The sequence below is a fragment of the Globicephala melas genome, chromosome 9 (assembly GCF_963455315.2).
Source record: "Globicephala melas chromosome 9, mGloMel1.2, whole genome shotgun sequence".
Classification (NCBI taxonomy): Eukaryota; Metazoa; Chordata; class Mammalia; order Artiodactyla; family Delphinidae; genus Globicephala; species Globicephala melas.
In genome coordinates, this window is record NC_083322.1 from 80178361 (window position 1) to 80200361 (window position 22001).

The 22001-nt window shown below is 37.2% G+C and overlaps 1 protein-coding gene across 2 annotated transcripts in view; it reads left to right on the forward strand.

Annotated features, from left to right (window-relative positions):
* Positions 1-9377: 9377 nt before the first annotated feature.
* The window catches only part of CACNA2D1 (calcium voltage-gated channel auxiliary subunit alpha2delta 1), a 515558-nt gene continuing 502934 nt past the window's right edge, over positions 9378-22001 (forward strand). For both annotated transcript variants that reach the window (XM_060304737.1, XM_060304738.1), the window contains exons 1-2: positions 9378-9510; positions 9745-9894. In XM_060304737.1, coding sequence (XP_060160720.1) covers positions 9800-9894 — 95 coding nt within the window. In that variant the 5' untranslated portion in view covers positions 9378-9510; positions 9745-9799. The remainder of the gene's footprint in view (positions 9511-9744; positions 9895-22001) is intronic.

Below are 22001 nucleotides of genomic sequence, written 5' to 3' on the forward strand. Positions count from 1 at the left end.
TTTACATATAACATACAAACACACACATTTCAACCAACTTCTGGGTGGTGAGTAGAAACATATATAAATTTATGATTTATATATGATAAATACATGACTTATCATGATTCCTATCAGAATATTTAGCTCTTAGCAAGTTCTAATGACAAGTGAATAGATTACTGGCTGAAAGAATAAATACGTGAACAAATTAATAAAGACTCGGCTAAATTTCTAGTTTGCATCAAACAATTTGGTGAGTTTTTAGAGTTCTGTTATGTACTCCTGCATATATGCAACATGTGTGAAAGAGAAGATGTGTCTTTTTTTCTTAATGGAGTATAATAAATTACTCTTAATGCTATTAATGAGATTAAGTGATGACCATAAATACACATTCATCAATTGGTACTTCCAAGGTTATTTATTTAAATGTTATTTGAAGTCTGTTAGACTTTATGACTAGAAATGGTAATTCTATACACAGCATTTGAAGCTAAGTAGAAACCTGAATGCATACTCAGGTTGCCAACTAAAATCTACATGTTCTCTCTATGAGAAAATGCAGCCTTATAAACATAGGCTGATATAAAAACAATTGTTTGGAACATATGTTTATAATTTGGGGATTAACTGTATTTTTGGATTACTATTACTATTATGGTGTTCAGAAAGTGTTTTTACTTAAGTTTTTAAAAACACTTCTAAGACAATGTGCTCAATTCAGTTTGTTGTCTTAATATTTCACTGAGAAATAAAATGACAAATACTCCACATATGCTACATTTGAGGATCTAACAGAGGTTATCAAAATGAAATGCATTTAGTTATGGATTTTATTGATCTAATTTTTCTGGTACTTTCATATTCAGTTTTTAAAGCTTCTTATATACTTGATCAAGGTGAGACTATTTCATCTCTATAAAATGTTTCTGTCTTTCTCATCTCGATTGAAAGGCTCAAAAATCAGAACTATGAAGGTGTCCTGCTGAGACATTGCTGTATATGGAAGAACAGTACATGAAGCAATAAACAGCTCTAGCCAGTGTTTAAATGTTGAAGCAGAGTTGATGCATCTCATGAATGCAAATGCCATTTTTAGCCTCATATCCTTCAGTATCATAAATACTATTCTCGTTGTAAAGATGGCAACACAAAATAAACTCCAGAGCATACACTTAAATGATACAAATGAAGAAGTAGGTGCATATGACAATCTGAATTATAATTTTTTTTTTTTAATGCGGTACGCGGGCCTCTCGCTGTTGTGGCCTCTCGCGTTGCGGAGCACAGGCTCCGGACACGCAGGCCCAGTGGCCATGGCTCACAGGCCCAGCAGCTCCGCGGCATGTGGGATCTTCCCGGACCGGGGCACGAACCCATGTCCCCTGCATCGGCAGGCGGACTCTCAACCACTGTGCCACCAGGGAAGCCCCTGAATTATAACTTTTATATGTTTTTATATGAATCTATCAGAGTGAGCTCCAAATGATTATTTTTTTCATATAACTTTAAATATAAAAATTTATAGTGATTAGTTGCTTGAGGTGGATTATGTGGAGAATATAGGCTAAGGTTTTATGTTTGGAAATACCCTAATCATCAGTAATTTGTATAATTTAAGTATCAGGGTCATTAAAATTTGTTTAACATTAATGTTAAGTTGAATTAATATTTGTTACGTCTGCATAGCTAATACTTGCAGGTCTCATCAAGTACTCTCCTAGTTTCAATATGTAATGATTGATTTTTTAAAATAGAAACAGTAGTGAAAATCTTTCTATAATACCAAAAGGCATTGGAACATACCCTTTAAATGGGTGAATTATATGATTTGTGAATTGTGTATCAGTAAAGCTGTTAAAAATAACAAATTGGGGGAAAAAAAACCCTATCATATATTTCCAACATCTATTTTTTCCCAGTCAAATTTGCCTACCTAAATTGAGCCTTGAAAATGGTTTTGTTCTGAGACAATTTTTTTCTTTATTACATGCTTTTTTTTCTAATTCAATAGTCTCTATTGATCATTAGTATACTAATATATAATGTACATTTTAAGGCATGCACACATACAAATTGCAGAATGAGAAAAATAACAGTACTTCCTTAGAGCATGTGTGTACCGTACAAGTCATTAAGTGTATACTACCTGCCAGTCACTTGTTCTTACATGTAATTGTTTAGTTTTCTTTAAAATGACTTGTTATAACTATAGAGTTTTTTTCAACTCTTAAGTCCATAGAGATGGAGAAGTTTTTCCACCTTGCATGGCTAAGTGTTTTACCTGTTGTCTTGTAGCATCCCTGACTTTGGGTGTGACTAAGGATGCATGAAGGAACTATGCTGTATCCTTTAATCCTCACAGGATTACTCCAATACTTAAAAATTGAAAAGCGAGGCTCAGAAAAGCAAAGATATTTGGCCTACATCTCTGAACTACGATATTTGGTTTTATAGTTAGGTAGGTCTGTGCCATTTCTAGTACACCACTGCATGTGATCATACTTTTGTGTAGTTACGGAGGAGTTTCTAATGATTTTAAGAGTCAGCCAAACATCTGGGGTCAAGAATTTGAGTATTTGATGGAGGTCATAGAGGTTGATGAGTTGAAGTTTTCTCACTAATTAAGAACAAATTAGTGTAAGACCTGGGATGAAACCTTGGACATTCGACACTTAGGCTTCCTGAATATTATCTAAATGTGAACAGTTTTTAGGGTGAGAACAAAGGCATTGAAGCAGTTAAGTCACTGTTGACCTTTCCTCCTAATCTCATTTACACATTCTTATTGTTCATGAATTTTTCTGGGGGGAAAAAAAGGGTATTGGGAGAAAGAAGTGGTTCTGGAAGTTGAATATGGAAAGAATGTAGGCTCATTAACGTTCCAAAGTGATTTACTATAAAAGTATTTGTTACGTACAAGTCAATGTTCCATGTGAAATGGAACAGGGTTCACATAAAAATCCTACATGTCAAGTGATGATATTTTCTGTCCCTATCAAATGCATAGGGAATTTGTAAACATATACAGTAGTTGTACCTTGTATAATGCTTTAATATCATTTACATTTTTTATTTAAAAAAGTGGTTAAACATTAGCATCACATAACCTGGCTAGAGAAAGAATCTTGAAAAATGATTCATGTTTTCTGTAAATAGGGAGGTATTGAAGATTATGTATCATATTTGTTTAGCAATAAAATTTTAGGTGATTAAATACTGAAATCAGTGATCTGCCCGACTCTTTTGCCTCACATATGCTACTAGTTTCATTCCCAGTTTTGGCCTTCATGTTTCTGGCTCTGTTCTACCTCTTTCTCATTTGTATTGTGTTCATCTGTGTTACAGGAACAAACTCATTCTTTGCTTCGCATTGTTCTTCCTTCATGTTTCCATTTTCTTTTTTATGGATAATTTCTCTTTGCATTCCCTGATTTTTTCACTTCCTTTTCTCCTTATTACTTTAAAGAAAGAAAGAAAAAAAAGAGTCCCTCTTGTGGTATTGTTTTAAAGACAGTCAACTATTGTATGTGAGGGAAGAAAAAGATAAAAAGAAGGGGTGGAGAAGGGGTGGAGTGGGGCTGGTTGGTTGACTTGGGGAAGAAAAGAGGAAAGAGCAGAACTGGGCTCTGTTCCTGGACACTGATGAATCATGGACATGTGTTAAGACTTGAATTGAAGTTTTGTCACCGAGTTGTAACTAAGTTTATGATGACAGTTCATCTTTGATAAGTATTTTGTTGTTGTTGAAAGGGAAAAGTGTTACACACTTTGAGGCAAAAAGAAGTTTAAAGGAAATGTATAGTCAGTCCAATATATAGGAAATCCAAAAGTACTCTCATAATATTCTGAGAAACATCAGGTCTTGCATAGAAAGAATTTTCAGGTACTAACAGAGAAAGAGACAGACATGTGTGAATATACACAGTCCTCCCAACAAAAAACATGCTTCTTCTTATTACAAACAATGACTACCTACCACTTGAGTGATGTAATTAAATAAATTATATCATTATCAATGGCAACTAGATTATGAAATGTTACTAGAATATTATAAAGACAAAGATCTTCATTTTGAAGTTATTCATTTGATATTTTAAAGTTATGCATTTGGTTTAAACTTAGGCAAATTAATCTACAAGTATCCTGACAAGTATAAATTCTATCCACAAGATGAATGACATCTTGGCAAAAGACAGATTGATCTCTATGTAGCAGAAAGACTGGCAGTAACATACAGGTAATAAATAGGCTCAGCTTGAAACTCAGGATTCAGTTCACCGTTTTACTTTGGACTATCGTCACCTAGGTTGGCAAATTTATGAAATCAATTCTTTTCTTCTAGGTAGCTTGGACATTAAGAGCATCATATTCGTAAAGAACAAGTTACCTTATAGTAAAGTTTAAGGAATTTGAATAAGAAAGAGAAAAATCAATTTATATAAATTGAAATTGTACACAATGCAAGCTATCTTTAGTATTGTTCAAATTTCTGTTCTTAGTTTTAAAGGTATAAAATGTTGAAATATTACTGATTCAATTATGAAAAAAACAATAGAATATTTGATAGCATATGACAATATCCTTCAGCCAATTAGGCATTACAGTATTTCTTCCCCAAATTATCAGGAACCCTTAGAAATTATATCCCACCACCTTATATATCTTGAAGAAAATACTGTTATTATATAAAAATGTTTGCTCTATTGATTTTCCAGTGTTTCCAGATACAAAAATTAGAAGTTTTAATCTCCCATTTGTTATAGATGAGTAAAAAAGAGATTGTATCGTTGTCATCTATTAGTGGAATATGGGATTTTAACTCTAAGTTTACTGACCAGATCGTTATGTCTTCTTTGTAATAACAGTAGGCATTTTAATCACCTAAGTCTAAAATATGTGGCTTCAAAATCAAATGATTGCTCTTTCATTTTCTCTCCCATGCTCATTACTGCAGAAGGAGAAATTCCTAGGAACACCCTTTTGTGGTGCTTCAGTGGACACTCATCTAATTAATTAATTATATGTATCTGTACCGAAGGTGAATTTAATTCCTAACATATCCAAATGCTTATAGAAATATGCTAGGTTTTAATGGTGTTTTATTGTGTGTAAAGCATATTAAAAACCTAGTCTCAGGAGAATCATATCAAAAAATCATCTTTTCCTTTCTCTCTCATAGATATCTGCACCCATGAAATTAAAAAAAAAAAAAAAAACAAAAAACAACTGAAAAGAGTGCCAACAGTTATTAGTTTTTGTTATTTCAAATGTTGCTGTCTGTCTCTTATTAACTACTTCCCATTGCATTTTTGTTGCTAGTGAATACTTAAATAACTGAATTCTCCACTTCCCTGTGTCAGTGTAGGCCTAAGGAAATGAATTCCATATACTTTGTTCTATAACTTACAATTCAAACAGCAACAACAAAACTCCACATCTATTTATGGAGAAGGATCTTACTATGAAATCTAGATTTTAGAGTCTAATAGAGTTTTTTTGTTTGTTTTTAATGGAAAGTCATACTGTAGGTGCTGATTTTTTTCTGAGATATGCTTGAGTTTAATGGCTGAGGGAGGAGAGGAAGAGCAAAAATAAAAGAAAAATGAATGAAACATACTATGATTAGCAGAGATTGAAAAATAGAATAGCATAAAAACTACTGCTTGTTGCAGATATGGTATTTTAAACATAAGAGCTAATTTCTCTACATACTTAAGTTAGCATAAGTTTGCCAATACGAGACTCTGAAGGGCAAATGATAAACTTCCAATAAATACTTTTTCGTGTTACTTTGTGTCCATTTAGAAAAGGCATTTCTTTCCTCAAAAGCTTAATGCGGTATCTGTCAATAGCTGTATTATTCAGGCCAAGCAAAAATGTCTTCTAAATATTTGTCTTGTTTTTAGGAAATATTTGACCATATTTGTTATCTAAGATAGTGTCTTTTCTGTGTTGTTTTCTATCATGGCCTCAACGTGCTGATTTAGTATAAAAGTACTGAATGTGAATGCTGACTTAAAAACCACTACACACTTTCTTAACAATTCTCCTGGGAATTGAAGCTTCTGAGTTGCTTTCTTTCGTATTCCCATGTCCTGAAAATATTCCCCAAGGACACAGATAACTGAAGCTTTCTGTCCATTTGTCTTTAACTTTGACCTTCTTCGGCACACATCTGTGTGTGTGCAGAAGCATGATAGGGCCTCAAATCACAAGTATTTCTGATTGTGGCTCTTCAGTATACATTTATCTCAGAGACAGGTCATTTACTCTATTTGCATATAAAAAAATAAGGTTTGTTGTCACAGTTGTTCCCTTACTTTTCTTAAGATATGCTAAACAGCTAGAAAATTCATCATTTCTTTTAAAACTTTTCTAGCCAAGGAGAATTATTTTCCATTCTAGTGTCTGTGTCTGTGTTTGTACATGAGAGGGGAAAAAAAAAAAAAAAGGAAAAAGAAAGAGAGGCCATTTTTAGAGTTTCTTTGTCCTATTCTTTAATCCAAAATATTGAAGAAATTAATTTGATGTACTGCAAAATAAATAATAAAAAGCATGCTTATGCATACATACATACAAAAATGTATGTATTCTTATACATGCATACTTACAGAAAAATACAACAGAAATATCAATAGAATTTTATGCTACCAATATACATAGTATAACCTAAAACAAAAAGGGAGTAATAGGGAACATTTTGTGGCTATTATGTTCATATTTTTCTGAGTTCATTTTTAATTAATAAAAATGAAATGTATATGAACAAATTAAATATTTACATATAATAGAAATTGATAGTCAGACAAAAGTTACACATCATGAATATGTCATAAATAAAAGTCAGTGCTCTGCATGAGATCTTTAAACTTTATTAAAGAAATGATTAAATACAAACATCTGTAACTCTTAACTAATCTTTATCAGAATATTTCCTCTTAAATGAATAGTAGATACTGATTTTTCACTTCTTGCTCACAGCCCATAATTCCAGCTTTGTCATCAATCTTTATGATTTATAAACATTTTATCTTGAATGGCAAATTTTGGTGACTTAATAAAATTTCATTAAAATTAATGGGATAGGATCTGATTTTCATGGACTTTTCCAAAATAACTGAACAGAAACAGTGCATTATGGAAGGCTATGGTTAATCCGGTAGACACATAATGCTATGTTGTGAAAATGGTCTTGGTTTACCTTTCATACACTAGAAACAAAGCCACATTTTGAATATCCTCATTAAAAAAAGCTTTAGGTTGATAAAAAGCAATTAAAGGCAAACTTCAAAACAGAGCATTAAGCAATGATTTAGGCTTATAGTTGACAACCAACCCTTTCAGAAAGAACTGCAGGAGCAATATCTCTCTTCAACAGCTTCAGATATTAGAGAACACAGTGCTTCATCAGAGTGATCCAAAGAAATTGCGATTTGGCTCAAAGGCCAACAAAGTTAATAATGAAGCCTGTCTTACCTTCTCTAGAACTTTATTACATTCTCTTATTCCTTAAGCTCTTTCTCTTAAACATATAAAATTGGAAATGGTGTACCTTAGTAGGAAGTCTGAAGTCATTATTGAAATAATTGACAGAATATAATAGTTTTCTGCAGTGTGGCTATTATGATACCAACATATCATGTAGACAGTAATGGGCATCTAATTCTGCCATTCCTAATCCCCATGCTGGGGAAGAAAATCTGCTTTTGAATCATTTAAAAAAAAAAAAAAAGCTGGACTTGACTATTTAGTTCTCTAATTTTGGAGTGGAAAGCTACCTTCAGTTATTTAAAATATCCATCTGAGCTCAAGTTCTCAATCTCATTCCATCCCACTTCATCTCTCATATGCTACTCAAGTCACAGTGGGGTGCCTTTTATGAGGCCACTCAGAGTAAGAAGAAACAGAGCAAGATAGAGATGTAGAGAATTTAAAGAAAACAAATAAGGCACACACACACAAAAAAGAGAGGTAAGGGGGAAGGAAAAATCACTGGGTCAAGAATCATAAAATCGCATCACCTTTTAAAACGTTGCTAGTAAGTACTATCAGTCTTCCCTATTTGGGGAGGTTGCCTTTAGAGAGATGGAAAATCAATTACGAATTAATAAATGTCCTTCTGTTTTCATAAGCTCTACTGAAACTAAAGAAAGGCTAATTAAAAATCTGACGGCCTCCCCATAATGACACCTTTTACGCATATGCAAGATGGTCTTTTTTTTTTTTCATCAGGAATGGTGTCAAAAGTGCTCTAATATACTACTACAAGGGGCTTAAGAATTTAAGATGTTCAAGGAAACCTTTCCACCTGGTACATCAGCGCCTTCCTGAAGGAGGCCTGTGTGGTCGGGAAAAGAGGCCTAACCCAAGACCCTTCTGTTTTTTCCTACGAGAAGGCCCGGGCACGCCTGCCACTGCTTCTCCTGGGGATGGAGGTGAAACTGGTCCGCAGACTTCTACTCTCTAGCTCTCTCTCCCTCTCTTAATTCCTCCTCCATATTTCAGGGGCATTTTGCAAATTGCCACCTGTTCCTGTTGCTTACCCTTTTAATGCCCTCACCGGGACAAAGTGAACTCATCCTGTAGCAACATTGTCAAGGCAGGGCAGCCCACCGGCCAGACCAGGGCATTCGGGACTTTTTGGAGGTAGTTACAAAGCCTTTGTCACGGCACTATGCTCCCTGGGTGTAGAATTCGTCCCTTCACCCCTGTCCTACCACACGGCAGGGCTAGGAGGATTTTACAGCATCAGGTCCTTCTCTGACTGTCCTCAGCCCGGATCCCGAGGCTCTGTCTTGCCAGGTGAGCGGTACCTGGGCGTGGGGCCGCCGCCACAACTGGCACTCAGCCACGCCGGAGGCTCTAGCCTTTGGCACTCCCGGGCAAATAAACAGTGCCACCTGGTAGGGAGTCAAAAGTGGTGCTTTAAAATGCAAATACAAACCCCTCCTACATTTGTTGTCAAATCACTTCTCCATGATTCCTAGGCAGGCGGTGGATTCTGCGTCTGGGAGAAGGGCCGGGGGAACGCTGCCTGCCTGGGCAAAAATAACCCCCAAAGCCACGAGCCAAGTGCTCGGCCGGAGCCCCTGCAGCCTGTGGATACCCTGCGGGCAGCTGGCGGTCCCCGGGGAGCCCCGCTGGGCCGGCTCCGCTCCGCCTCCGCGCGCCGGGCGGCTGGGGCAAGCCGGCGCCGACTTTGGGAGTTCCTGTCTCCCTTGTATGGAGGGCTGCTCCGGCCCGTCTCCGCCCGACTGCTCTGACGCCCAGCCCTCCCGCTGCCCACCCCCAGCCGCCTCCCTCCGACTTGCCCAGAGAAGCCAGACGGAGCCTTTCTCTCTCTCTCTGCCACAAGTCTCTCCGCCTGCCATTCCCCCATTCCTGCAGCCACCCCACCCCTCCCCAGTGCCGTCACCCCTTCTCCGCCCCCGCCTCCGCCCCCGCCTTCTCCACGGCAATCGCGGGAATAAATCAAGGAGGAAACCGAGAGGGAGCGAGAGCGCGAGCGCCGGCGGGCTTGCCCAGGTCTGTTTCCAAAGTCGCCCTTGATGGCGGCGGCGGCGGCGGCGAGGCAGCCGCGGCGCAGAGCAGCCGACGCGCGCTAGTGGGTCCGCCCGCCGCCGCCCCTTCCCCCGCGCCGGGCTTCGCCCCTGCAGCCCCCGGCGCGAGCCCGCGTCCGGGTCCCGGCCCTGGGCGCGCCGGCCCTCAGACGCCCGCGGTTTGGGCTGACCGTGCTCCTTCTCCTCCCGTGGTTTCCAGCACCGGTCCTTCTCCAGGCTGGGAAGGGAGGCGAGATTGATCTTCGATAGCGAAGATGGCTGCTGGCTGCCTGCTGGCCTTGACTCTGACACTTTTCCAATCTTTGCTGATCGGCCCCTCATCTGAGGAGCCGTTTCCTTCGGCCGTCACGTAAGTGCCCGGGCAGGGCGGGGAGTGCGGGCCGAGGGGTGCAGCGGAAGCCCGGCGTGGGCTCCATTCCCGAGTTGAGGGGCTTCTCTGCCCGTGGGGGTGGGCAGTGAGCCGGACTTGGTTCTGGAGAGGCCGAGCGGGAGGTGCGCGCTGCTCGCCGCCGGAATGCGCACCGAGCCCGCGTCTTGGGAGCCTCGGCGGGGCCGGGCTGTCCTGGGGAACGTCCGCCAACGACTCGCGGCGCCTCAGCCCATCTCTAAAAGGATTCCTTGGACTTAAAAGAGTTTAGGTGTACTGTGGGAAAAGTTTCCAGCCAGATACCCGCTCTCATCAAACCCAGTCCTATAAAAAGTTGTGTTTGGGTTGGGTATTTTGCACATAGGTAATTGCAGGCTGGCCAGGGTAGCGTGGACTTTTCCCGCACTTTCCCCGCACTTGGCCTCTGGGATGCTCACTAATTGCTGTGGTATCCAAACTCGTTTGGATCCCAAATTACTGGGCGCGCTCGACAGCCTTCCTGATGAGAGGAGTGCTCGCTTCACGCGGTAGAGGTGCTGTCCACCCCAGGGACTCGCAGGTACCGGGACCGTGCTACCCAACCTCCCTCACCCTCTATTTGAAACATTTAAGTGCCGTAGGACAAGCGGTTCCTGTTCTTAGAATGAATAGAACCTATTCTTTGGGGGAGGGACTGAGTGTTTCCAGTCTCCTGCAATTTTCTCTTATTTATACCATTTCTAAAATAGCTTAAAAAAACCTCGCTGCTGTTCTGGAAATAGAGTGTTTGAAGGTAGCTGTATAGTTACAGGGCAGGAAGGGAATGAAAAATAATAATTCTCTTTTAGGCTGGAAAAAAGACAAAGTCAGTGGCACATATAAATATACACATATTTTTAAATGCGCGGAATAGCCTATCAGGCATTCTGGGAAAGAATTTTTTTTTTGGTTCTTGAAGCTACTTTAAAGCCTCTAAGAGTAGGTAATCGGAAGTGGATGAGTCACTTTAATGAATTTTACATAACAAAAACAAAGCCCAAGGTAGCCTTCCCGGTATTTTTGCTATTGGGAATTATTTGCTGTCCTTTGTTGGCCAAGTGCTGAATACTGGAGTTTGTGGTGGTTACTAACCGTGAATCTTTACCAGTTGAAATCCTGCAGCTATTATTTAAGGTTCAGCTTAAAGTATTTATTACATTAGGTGTCAGTGCAAGAATCTGAAGGATGCACGTTCTAACCCGGCTAAGGGGAATGTCTAATATTTTTGTCATTGATTTAGAGTCATGTACATTTTAGATAATCTTCCATAAAAATGAGTGCAGATCCTTTTTGTTATGAAGCACGAGGCTAAATGCCATCTGTAGATCTTCCTGTAATTGGCAGGATGTTCCAAGCGGATATTTTGAAACATGAAAAGAGTAAGAATTACACCGAAGATGCTTCAAAATTATTCACTCTTATTAAGAAATTACACTTCTATATATTTGTTTCTTTAGTCTCTTTGTAGCTTGGCCTGTAAAGCTAGAACTCAAGTGAGTCGCTTGCATTTTGTGTCAAAGAAGTGGCGCTTTAAAGCAGTCAGTGTGTTCAGTTTACACATTTTTAAAGTGTTATTTTTAACTGACAATTTACCAATATTTCTCTCATTTGGAGGGAATGCTTCATCACACCATTGGGGAAAACTATGACTTTTTAAGGTACTACAAAATACAGCCTTTTATTCCTGAACAGACCATGCTAAAATATTAATAAAAGAATCCTTGTTGTAAGAAGGACATCTGCAATAAATGTTTTCCTAAAATTAAAATAGCTCAATTTTCATGGTCAGAAATTCACTAAAGACAAGAAAGAAAATAAATAGTGGGCAAAAATAGGACTTAGGAAGCCACAGTTTCTTTTCTTTGAAAAGATTTGAAATTTATTTTTTAACAATGAAAATTTAAGATATTTTCAAATAATATGAAACACTAATTATTTTGTAAAAAAGAGCTTAATAAAAGATTTTGTAGAGCTAAGTCAGTCTCTTTTAGGAAATATTGGCAATGTTTTTGTAAGGCTTATGCATCTTTATTTTTTTGAAAAGTTAGTAACCTGAGGAAAGGAGAAATGAGAGTTGACATTTGTACTTCATGTTGTATTTCTGAGTAAACTTTATGAAATTAAAAAAAATACAGCACTAATTTTATTAAGATGTGGTGCTGTTTACTTTTCTTGCAAGAAAAGAGTTGATGCAGAGAATTTATCAGGATAAATCTCAAATCTTTGGGAAAAATTCCAAATTCATTAAAAACTCAGTACAAAGATTATAGTGTCACTAAAGGCAAATTATTGTGCTTCTATATATACATTTCTCTGGAAATCATTAGTAAATTCTTTTGGTTTTTTGATCATTTTATTTTTTCCAGAAAAAGTAATATAAGAAGTTTTTATCATCAGAAGAGGAAGAATATGCCATCAACACAGTATAAAATTCATTATGCACTCATGGGAGTGGGACCTGAATTAGAATTAGTAATACGAAGGTTTTTGTTTTTTAGAATGTTTACAATAATATTAAGGGGTTAAGTATTATTGTAATAAAACATAAATACCATTCTAAATATTTTCTTTAATTTTCTCTGGTTTAACATACATTCTCATGTAGCATATTCTGAATTAAAATAGTAGTTAAACTGTTCTAAGAGATAACACTAAAAAAACTGGGTTTTTTTTTTCGAAGGAAGGAATTTTGATACAATTCTTTTGCTAGGTTAGGTTTTTCTTTTGGCAGTGATTGTTTCAATAAGGTGTGAAACGTAAATATGCCATCTGGTAGCAGCCACCTAGTGCATATTGGTTTGTATATGAGTGGAAAGTACATCATTTTCATGTTATAGTATGCACATGTTATATTGATAGTTTAAAATGTAGTTTTCTAAAGGGAATTCTCCCTTGCTTTAGAAATAATTTTTTGGCACATATGTGAAAACACTTCTATTTTAAATCTCAGGATAATAAGTATGGTAGCCAGTATTGTAATGTTAATTTAAATCGGTCGCTCCTAATTTTAGAATCTATTTACAAATCCAGTTTTTAAAAAAAGCGCATAGTTATAACAACTATTCATGTTAAACTTTTATCTCAGTCGTATCAAAATGCCAATCAGTCCAGAATAATTGGCTGTGAGCCCTTTGGTATATGGGAATTTTAATATGTTTAAACTATATAATGGGATAAATATTAGTAAGAATTACTGGTATCTGTAGGAAATAAGCATAAAATCTCATAAAAGAATAGTACTTTGGGGTTTGACTGCTTAGGATATAAATATTTTTCTATTATTAGACAAATTTACATGTAAAGTCTACAGAAAATAAATTCTGTGTCATAACTTTGGAATGGATATCTTTTTCATATGTTAGAAGTGATATAATTATTCTCATTCACATACAACATAGAGAAGGAAATGTGCCTTATGATAAAATATGAGATACAGTATTAAATGTGAAATAATACCTAAAAACAATGAACATTAATAAATCCTTTTCTCAGATCTTTGATTAGTTTTCATCAGCTTAACCAGATGACAACATTTATTGTTCCACAGGTGTACATTTAAAATATGCAACAGTAGATATATTCTTCCAGACAAGTAATAACATGATATTAAATTTAGTAATGTTTATACATGGTTATATGGGTAGCTGTTTGGATAGGCATTTGAATGAGCATTAGGCAGACTGAAATGGATACAGTCTAAAAAAACATTTTTGGGAAGGTACAAGAATCTAAGCTTATTATGGTTTATAAAAGGAAATAAAATGTGCCTTTTTTATTTTCCTATGGCTTTCACCAATTTAATTTTAATTTAATAAATACATATAAAATCAGATTCTATTGCAAGTTGTTCATTTTGAAAATAGGTAAAAACTTTACCACTCTCTTTCTTCAAAGAGACCTTGCTTTGTAGACGCCTTTCCAATACTTCTCCAACATTGATAAAAATAACATAAAATCCTCTTCCTTCTAGGGTTTACACATGGTGATGTTTTGCAGAAACATAAATAACACGTGGAAATTATGTATTCAAATTGACTGATTACATTTAGAAGTATATAGTCATAAGAAATGACAATGCATTTAGGAATTTAAAAAATAATACCAAAACACATGCCCATAACAAACTGTATTATTTAAATTAATGTGTTCTCTGGAGTATTTCTATATTCAACACATGCACAGAAATTTCTGTTCTTCTTATTTTTCAATACAGATGCAAATATTCAAGAAAGTAATCTGTTCTTCTGAATTCACATCTTGTACCTAATATGTGTCGTCAAACTACTTATAACCTAGAAAGTAGGGATTTAAATGGTTAAAGTGAAATATTTTAGGCATATTGTCCAGTTTGTTGATTTCTTTCAGTGTCTTCCATGTGTGGACATAATCAACTCTGATATGAGCATACTTAGATAGAAGTTTGGAAAAAAAATCAGAATTTGTTTCAGTATTTCTGAAGAGTAACATTTTATTGTTATTAAAGTGACAGCCTTCCATCATTTGTAATAAAAGAGATGTCTATCCAAGTACTTCAAAAAGCATGTAAGCTGCTTACCATGGGGAATGACCTCTGTTCTGTTACATTTATTGCACACTTACCTAAGGCATATGGTATGTATCAGGCACTGTGTCACACTGTGTGAGCGAGTCTTTCTTTTCCTGGACTATTTATGCATAGTACCACAACTGTTCCCTAAGCTTTCATATGGTTGCTTTCCAATAAACTTGGAACTGCACCGAGATAGTCAACCATGTAGCTTACACATGGTTCATGTTTTCTTCTGTGTGCACAAAACCTGGAAATTATTGTGTCATATTGTTTACAGAGTTTAAGGAAAAATAGTGATTGACTTCAGTGTTAATTGAGATGAAATTGGTAGCACTTTGTGAAAAATATTGTACTTACCACCTTTTCCTTGAGGGTCCAAAATATGTTAACATTGCATCATTATATAATTTGTCTAGTTTATCTTACTGTAGTATTCTATTTAATAGATAATATTTTATGTGTCTATGTCTTTCTCTATGTATATATATGTGTACACACACGTATTTATTTTTAAACTTCTTCAGGTGTTTTGCTAGAGTAGAAGAACCTGAGTAAGGTAAGGTTGTTAACAAAGGTGCATGCTGAAAGCTCTCTGCCAATCCACAACTGTTTATGGGGAGTAAATCTCATTCAGAATATTTTTATAACACCAGCATTTAAGAATAATTTTTTTTAAGAGAATCAGATGAGCTATTGAAACTGTTCAGGTCCTGTTGGACAAGTTATTAACATAATTGATGAGTAACAACAGAAACGTGGTTCTAAAGATAGGCTTGCAGTCTGTTAAGCAAAACAAATATGAGGAAGGGACTATTGTACTTGAAGTGTTGGGCTCTTATTAAAAGGTCTTTGCATACTAAGCAATTTTATTTCTGCCATTTAATTATGGGATACTTTGAAATTTTTAAGAATTAAACATTTGACGCACCGTGTTTTAGGATTCAGGGATAGAACTTGCATAGGTTTTAAAATTTTGTTTGTAAAACCTGAACTTTTAGGTTTTTCTTATAGGCTTTATCTTATTTGTGGTAGTTCAATTCCACTGCTCTTTTAAAATTTGCCATTTATATAGATTCTAACAAGATTATAAACAAGGAAAAGATTGACATTGTGGCCTCAACAAACTGGCACACTTTTATAGTTAATTTCAATAATACAGAATCAGGCTGTTATATATGAAGCAATATTTAAAGTTCTCTTTGAATATGAATGTGGGATATTTCTGGCTAAATGTTATTTTAACATTTGCTTCTGCTGGTTTTTTCTTTTTTTTTAACCATATGCTTCTGCTGGATTAAAAAAATTCAGATACATTTTAAATTCTATATCATAAATGGAAGAACAACTTAAACTAGAAATGATGGCAGTGGAAAATAATGGTGTTGCCCATTTAAAATGATTCAGATTTGGGGATAATCCTACTGTTTATCTGAAGTTCTTGAGTAATTAAAAATTTATTACAGTAGTCTCCTGGCAAATTTTGAAAAATAATTCCTGAATTCTTTTATTCAAATAATTAATTACTAATTCTTCTCTTTCTCTTTCTTACACACACACACACACACACACACACACACACACACAGACACAATTACTATTCGTCATAGTTTATTATTATTTGTACATAATATCATGTCAAATGGAGAAAAAGTTTTGGTTTGTTTTCCATCAGGTTACCTGTGACCAGACCTCAATTTTGGGTCCTGTGCACTTGAATCTTCACTCACTGTGTCGGGGATCTGTTACTACTAGATTTTTCTCTCTATAGGGAAATTGTTGAGGGATTTTGATGCATAGATAAATCTGTAATACATTATCAACACTTTCACCAAAATTGTTAAACGGCCTAGACTGTTGTTCCTTTGACATTTGCCCACATACTATGGGGATAATTGGGGAAAGAGTGAAGCGAGCTGTTGAGGTTGTCCTCTGTCAGGCTATATAAAGGGATGGTTAGACATTAATGATGTTTCATTTTGAGGATCAGAGGAGGAATGGCTCAGTAAAATAAATGAGCTTATGCACACTGGGAAAATCTGTTTTAAAAAAATAATCAAGAGGTGTTGTGGTGGTGGGACTTCCCTGGTGGCGCAGTGGTTAAGAATCCACCTGGCAGTGCAGGGGACACGGGTTCGAGCCCTGGTCGGGGAAGATCCCACATGCTGCGGAGGAACTAAGCCCGTGCACCCCAGCTACTGAGCCTGCACTCTAGAGCCCAAGTGCCACAGCTACTGAAGCCCGCACGCCTAGAGCTCGTGCTCTGCAACAAGAGAAGCCACCGCAATGACGAGCCTGCACACCGCAACAAAGACCCAACGTAGCCAAAAATAAACAAATAAATTTATTAAAAAAAAAAAAGAGGCGTTATGGTGGAGATGCTGTGAGGAATGATGCGTGTGTAAGTGGAGCAGAGGAGCCCTCAGATTTGCGAGGTGCAAAGTTACATTAAAGATGCTAAAGGTTGGCAGTTAGTTATTTTATTTTGTTTTGCTTTACTTTATTTTCTTCTTTTTTCCCATTTTCCATGTGAGCTCGATCATCCTGGAAATATTGTTTACTGCACATTGTTTTTAGAGACCTAAATATTCATATATGGAAATTCACCTTAGAAACCAAAGACAGTAAAATGGTCTAGAGCTCAAAAAATAGAAACAAGCGTTCTTATTTTTTATATAACTCTGGGAAAATGGTTCATTGGATAAGAAATATTAGTACCTGGTAAATGGTTCATTAGATAAGAAATGTTAGTATAACACTTTATTAAAACCTTAAATGCTAATAATCAAGAAAGAAATTCCATTAGTAAATTCCATCCCTTAGATTATAAGAAATGAAATAGCTTGCAGGTTCTAGGCTTCTAGGTAGTACACTGAAGACTATTTAGACCTCTAAGTACATAGTACATCTTACTTTTTAAAAATAGTTTTGATTTATGCTCTTTTAATGTCTCCTGTTTCAAAGATTTTTAGCATCAAATGTAATTTAATTCAATGATTAATGCAATTACTATTATTCAGAGCAAATTATGTAGTGCACTGAACTACATGCTGAGAATCCACATTGAGGAAGAGAGTCCCCAAGGAAGACATTCCCAACTCCAGGCTGATTGTGAAGCAGTGGAATCTGACAAAGCGTGATCAAGAAAAAGCACATAACGTGGTGAAGAAATATGCCCGGGCTGTTTCATGTCAGGCATAGGACTCCTGGGTGGGAAGAGATGTTGATGGGACCGAATCGTGAGTCTGAGTCTAGGTGATACAATTTTTGCATCAGAACTCTCTTCCTACGTGACCCAAAGGGGAGTCGGGCATTGTTCACAGCACACAGACATTTGTGGTAGCCCAGCTCTGGGTACTCAAATTTGGCTTTCATCCTAAGACTTTTATTTAATTAAAAATAAAATTAATAGGTTTTGAATCATAGTATGTAGAAAATGGATTAAAGAGACAATATTCTAAGCAGGGACAATGGGAGCAGTTAGTAGACTCTTGCAGCATCCCAGAGTGAGAGATGCCCATTGTCTAAAGAGAATAGTGGCAGTGGGAAAGCAAAGCAGGGATGAAACATATTGTAGAGGTAAATATTCAGGTGCTATTGGTTATGGGATTGGGGGAATCAGGAAGAGAGAAGTGTTGGAGATGGCTCCAGGCTCTTTAACAGGTAGATCATGTTATACTGAACTTCCTAGACTAGACACAGAGGAGTAATAGCAAGTTGGTGGTGGGGTGAAAGTAACATGCTCGCTGTTGGACATTTTGAGTTTGTGGTGTCTCTATAGATGACTATTGGGCCATTGGAAATATGTATCTGAAGCAGATTTGGAGGCGAATTGAGTAACTTTGAAGCCAGAAAATGGGTCCATTCATTCATTTAGCGAATATCTATTTGGTATCTATTATGATAGGCACTGTGAGTTTCAAAAGAAGAGTCTCGATCCTTCATATTGCAGAGAGATTTGGATAAGATGAGCCCTTTAAGGAGATCACCAGGTCGTTGCTGATGTGACAGCAGTTTCAGTAGAATGTTTTGGATGCAAGCATGGTTTCCTTGCCTTGAAGAGTTGGTAGCAGGTGAGAATATGAAGGCAGCAAGTGCAGATTGTTCTTTAAAGGAACTTGACAATGTGAGGAAAGGGAGAGAGTAGCAAGTTCAGAGGAAGATAGTGTAAGGGATTTGGCGTTCTTTTGTTTTGCTTAGAGAATAGGAGTTATAATAGGCCATTTGGGATCGCAGGTAGTAGAAAACCATAGGACTGTCTTGAACCAAGAAGTGAAATATTTTTCAGTGATAGTTGGAGCTGGATGGTCGGTCATGGGAGTCAAGGTGAAGGATGTGCCAACACTTACAGAAAGGGGTGGAGCTTTTATTAGGATCGTCTCTTGCTCTAGCCTCTGGTTTTCTTTGTTTGACTCCTTATTCTTCTCTGTCCTCGCAAACGGACTTTATCTGCTTCCTGACCCTCATGTTGTTGAATGCCTGTGAGGGTTTACATTTTCCCTGTTGAAGCTTTCAAACAGTTGGAGACCAGAATCCTAGTCTAAAACACAGCCTCCTAAAGAAAGATATGTTGGTAATTTGAATATGGACCAGATGATCATCTGTAGCTCATTCATTTGAGACCGGGAGTTGGGATTTGGAAAAAGGATTTTGGTTGCCTAAGCTTGGGTCACTTCTCATAGCCTGGTCCAATCTCATTAAGAGGTATTGCACTGCAACAGGCCAGTTGCTAGTACCATGGATAGAGGAAGAAGCAATTCTTAGAAAAAGGTTCCTGGGGGGCAGGGGAGGTTGTAGAGGCAACTAAATAACTGTTAACAGAGGGGAGATTTGAGCATATCAGAGAGAGAAGCCCAAATGGCAGAGAGATGAAAGGGATGAAAGAGGCCATGATTGATGGGTGAACCGAGGCAGCTGAGGAAGGGATCAAGACGAAAAACAGTGTCTTACAAAGTAACTTTTGAAATATGAAACAGCCTTGAGCATTAAAGCAGATGGTTGGAATATAGGATAGATACACTTTTAATTTACTGGGAGATGTTTTTGGAGGAATGTTCCAAGTTATATATTCCATGCTCAAGAAGGAATGGCATGATTCAGAAATGTAATAAATGCACATTAGTAATGTTCACATTTTGAGAGGTACAGACCAGAGTTTTTCTTTATTTGGTAGGAAGTAACAAGACTCTAGTACATCACTGTATTTCCTTTGGACACAGCAACGTTTGGTTCTCTTTTGTCTTTATTTCTCTTTTCTTTCCTTTTTTAAAATAGAGATTGTCATCTTGAAGACCCATGTAGTTTTGCAAAATGTCATTAGATTTAATAAGTGTATGTGCTGATGATAGAAAGATGTTACAGGAGTATCAAGCAAAAGAAAACAAAAAAAGAACAAATAGTTCTTGATTTTGGCAATTTAGCCTGAATCACTTATTAATTTTTTGGCAGATAGGGGTGACTTGTGGCCCTACTTTGTCCGTGCTTCTCCCCGCCGCCCCCCACCTGCCCAAACCCCATGTCCGTTCTTTAGCAGAGGGCAGAAATTTGAATTGAAACAGATCCTTGTAAAAAAAACCCAAACAGTATAATGAATTTGATAAGACAACAAACCACTGGCAAATATTCCTGCAAAGCATGTCCCTGGTCAACCCTTACAGAGGCATCTCAGGTCTCCTGAAGGTCTGAGAATCACTGGCAGCTGCCATCACAGCAGTTCCCTGAGTTTCCAAGATGACTGAATGAACAGTTAGGATTGCAAATGCCAGCGGATCTAAGAATCAGTCTTGATCTCATTGGTCCCAGTACAGTGTGGAAAAACCACCCTTGTGGTCTGTAACAAGAGTTGAGGAGAGTTAGGGTGGATATTTATTTCCATTTTGTGACTGCTCTTTTTTCTCTTCCATAGCTATTCACAGTTTGCTTGAGCTAATTTTGATGTCTCTACCCACAGAAAGTCTGGACGCTAATAATTACAGCTATCTTTCAATTATTGTTACATTGCTTTCTAACATATTTGAGCTCCTGAATGTGAGGCACTGTGAATTACTCTGCATGTTTTTTAATCCATCCAACCTTTAAGTCAGTCCCTTAAGATAAGTATTATCCCTGTTTTATAGATGAGGAAGGTAAAGTTTTGAGTATGAAGGACATTTCTGAGTTTTTTTTAGGAAAAAATTTGACCCCAAGCAGCTTGATTCTAGACTCCTACACTTAGCTGCTGTACTTTGCTGCCCTTACATGGCAGGAGCCTGGATTTCTTTGCACCCATTATCTTACCTGCTCCAGTTGTGGCTGGCTGCATATTCTAGCAACGCGGCCAAGAGGGTAAAGGAGTCAGTGTAAAGTAGAGCAGACTTAACACTAAGTCCAACTTCTCCATCTGCAGAACAAGGGTAATATTGACCTAATCCTGAATCACAGTATTATATCATGGGGATCAAGTGAGCGGATGCATGGGGAATCTTGAAGGACTGTTTAATGGCCAGGCTTTATTATTTGTACCACGTGTGATTTTTCTGTCTTCAAGGGATCATGAATTGATGACTAAGGGTTAGTGAGCTAGATTACTGTGCTAACATATCATTTGGTCTGTTGTTTTCTTTCAGAAAAAGCTGAAATGAATGGGAAAAGGGATGCTTATTAGCAGGCCTTAAAAATGTTTCTTCTTAAAAAGTTGTGTAGCCTTTAATCATAAAGAGGAAATGAAAAGAGATGCAGTGGACTAGCGTGAGTGAAGTGTTCTGTCTCTAGGCTCAGGACGCAACCTATATCTTAAAAGGGACCACGGTTTTGATGTGCTTCGTCTTGACATTTCAGCCAGCACCTGTTGTATGAGGTCTGTGCCACAGGAGATTGAGTCTGTTTTTAAAAGTCACAACTTTGCCACTGATAACCTCTCATTGTCAAAGATGGAAGTTTTCAGCTTCAAGACAGAATATTTGAAAGTGAACAAAGCAAGCTATCCACGATGTTTATAGAAATGATTTCAGACAACCCTGCAAATTGAGCGAGCACAGAATAGTAAAATTGAGACCAGTTGCATTTTTAGTAACGAACACAGAAGTCAGAAAAAAAACTGCCAAGAGCATACTGAAAAAGGCCAATTTTCGTTTGACTCATCCAATTGATGATTAGTTACACTCATTGAACCCCACTCCTTCACTTTATAATATAAATGGAGTTTAGCCTTTCACAAACACTGTTCTCTTATTGGTAGAAATAAAACGGTTAAATGAAATTTCTGTTGCACATTTTTAATTGATTCATGGAGGGAAGAGATGTTTTAGGTGAAACTTTACATTAATACCAATGATTAATGAGTACAACTTGATGATAACCATTGAAGCAGCAAGTTTTCAAGTGCCAGGAACCTGCCTTTTTATGGCAGTCATTTTGACATTTGTCACAGAAAGGAATGTAAAATTCTTATGACGTCTGTCACTTTAAAAATACCAACCCTTCTTTGCCATAACATTTCATTAGAATTGACTTAAACTTGCATCTGTGAAAATGTTAGGAGAGACAA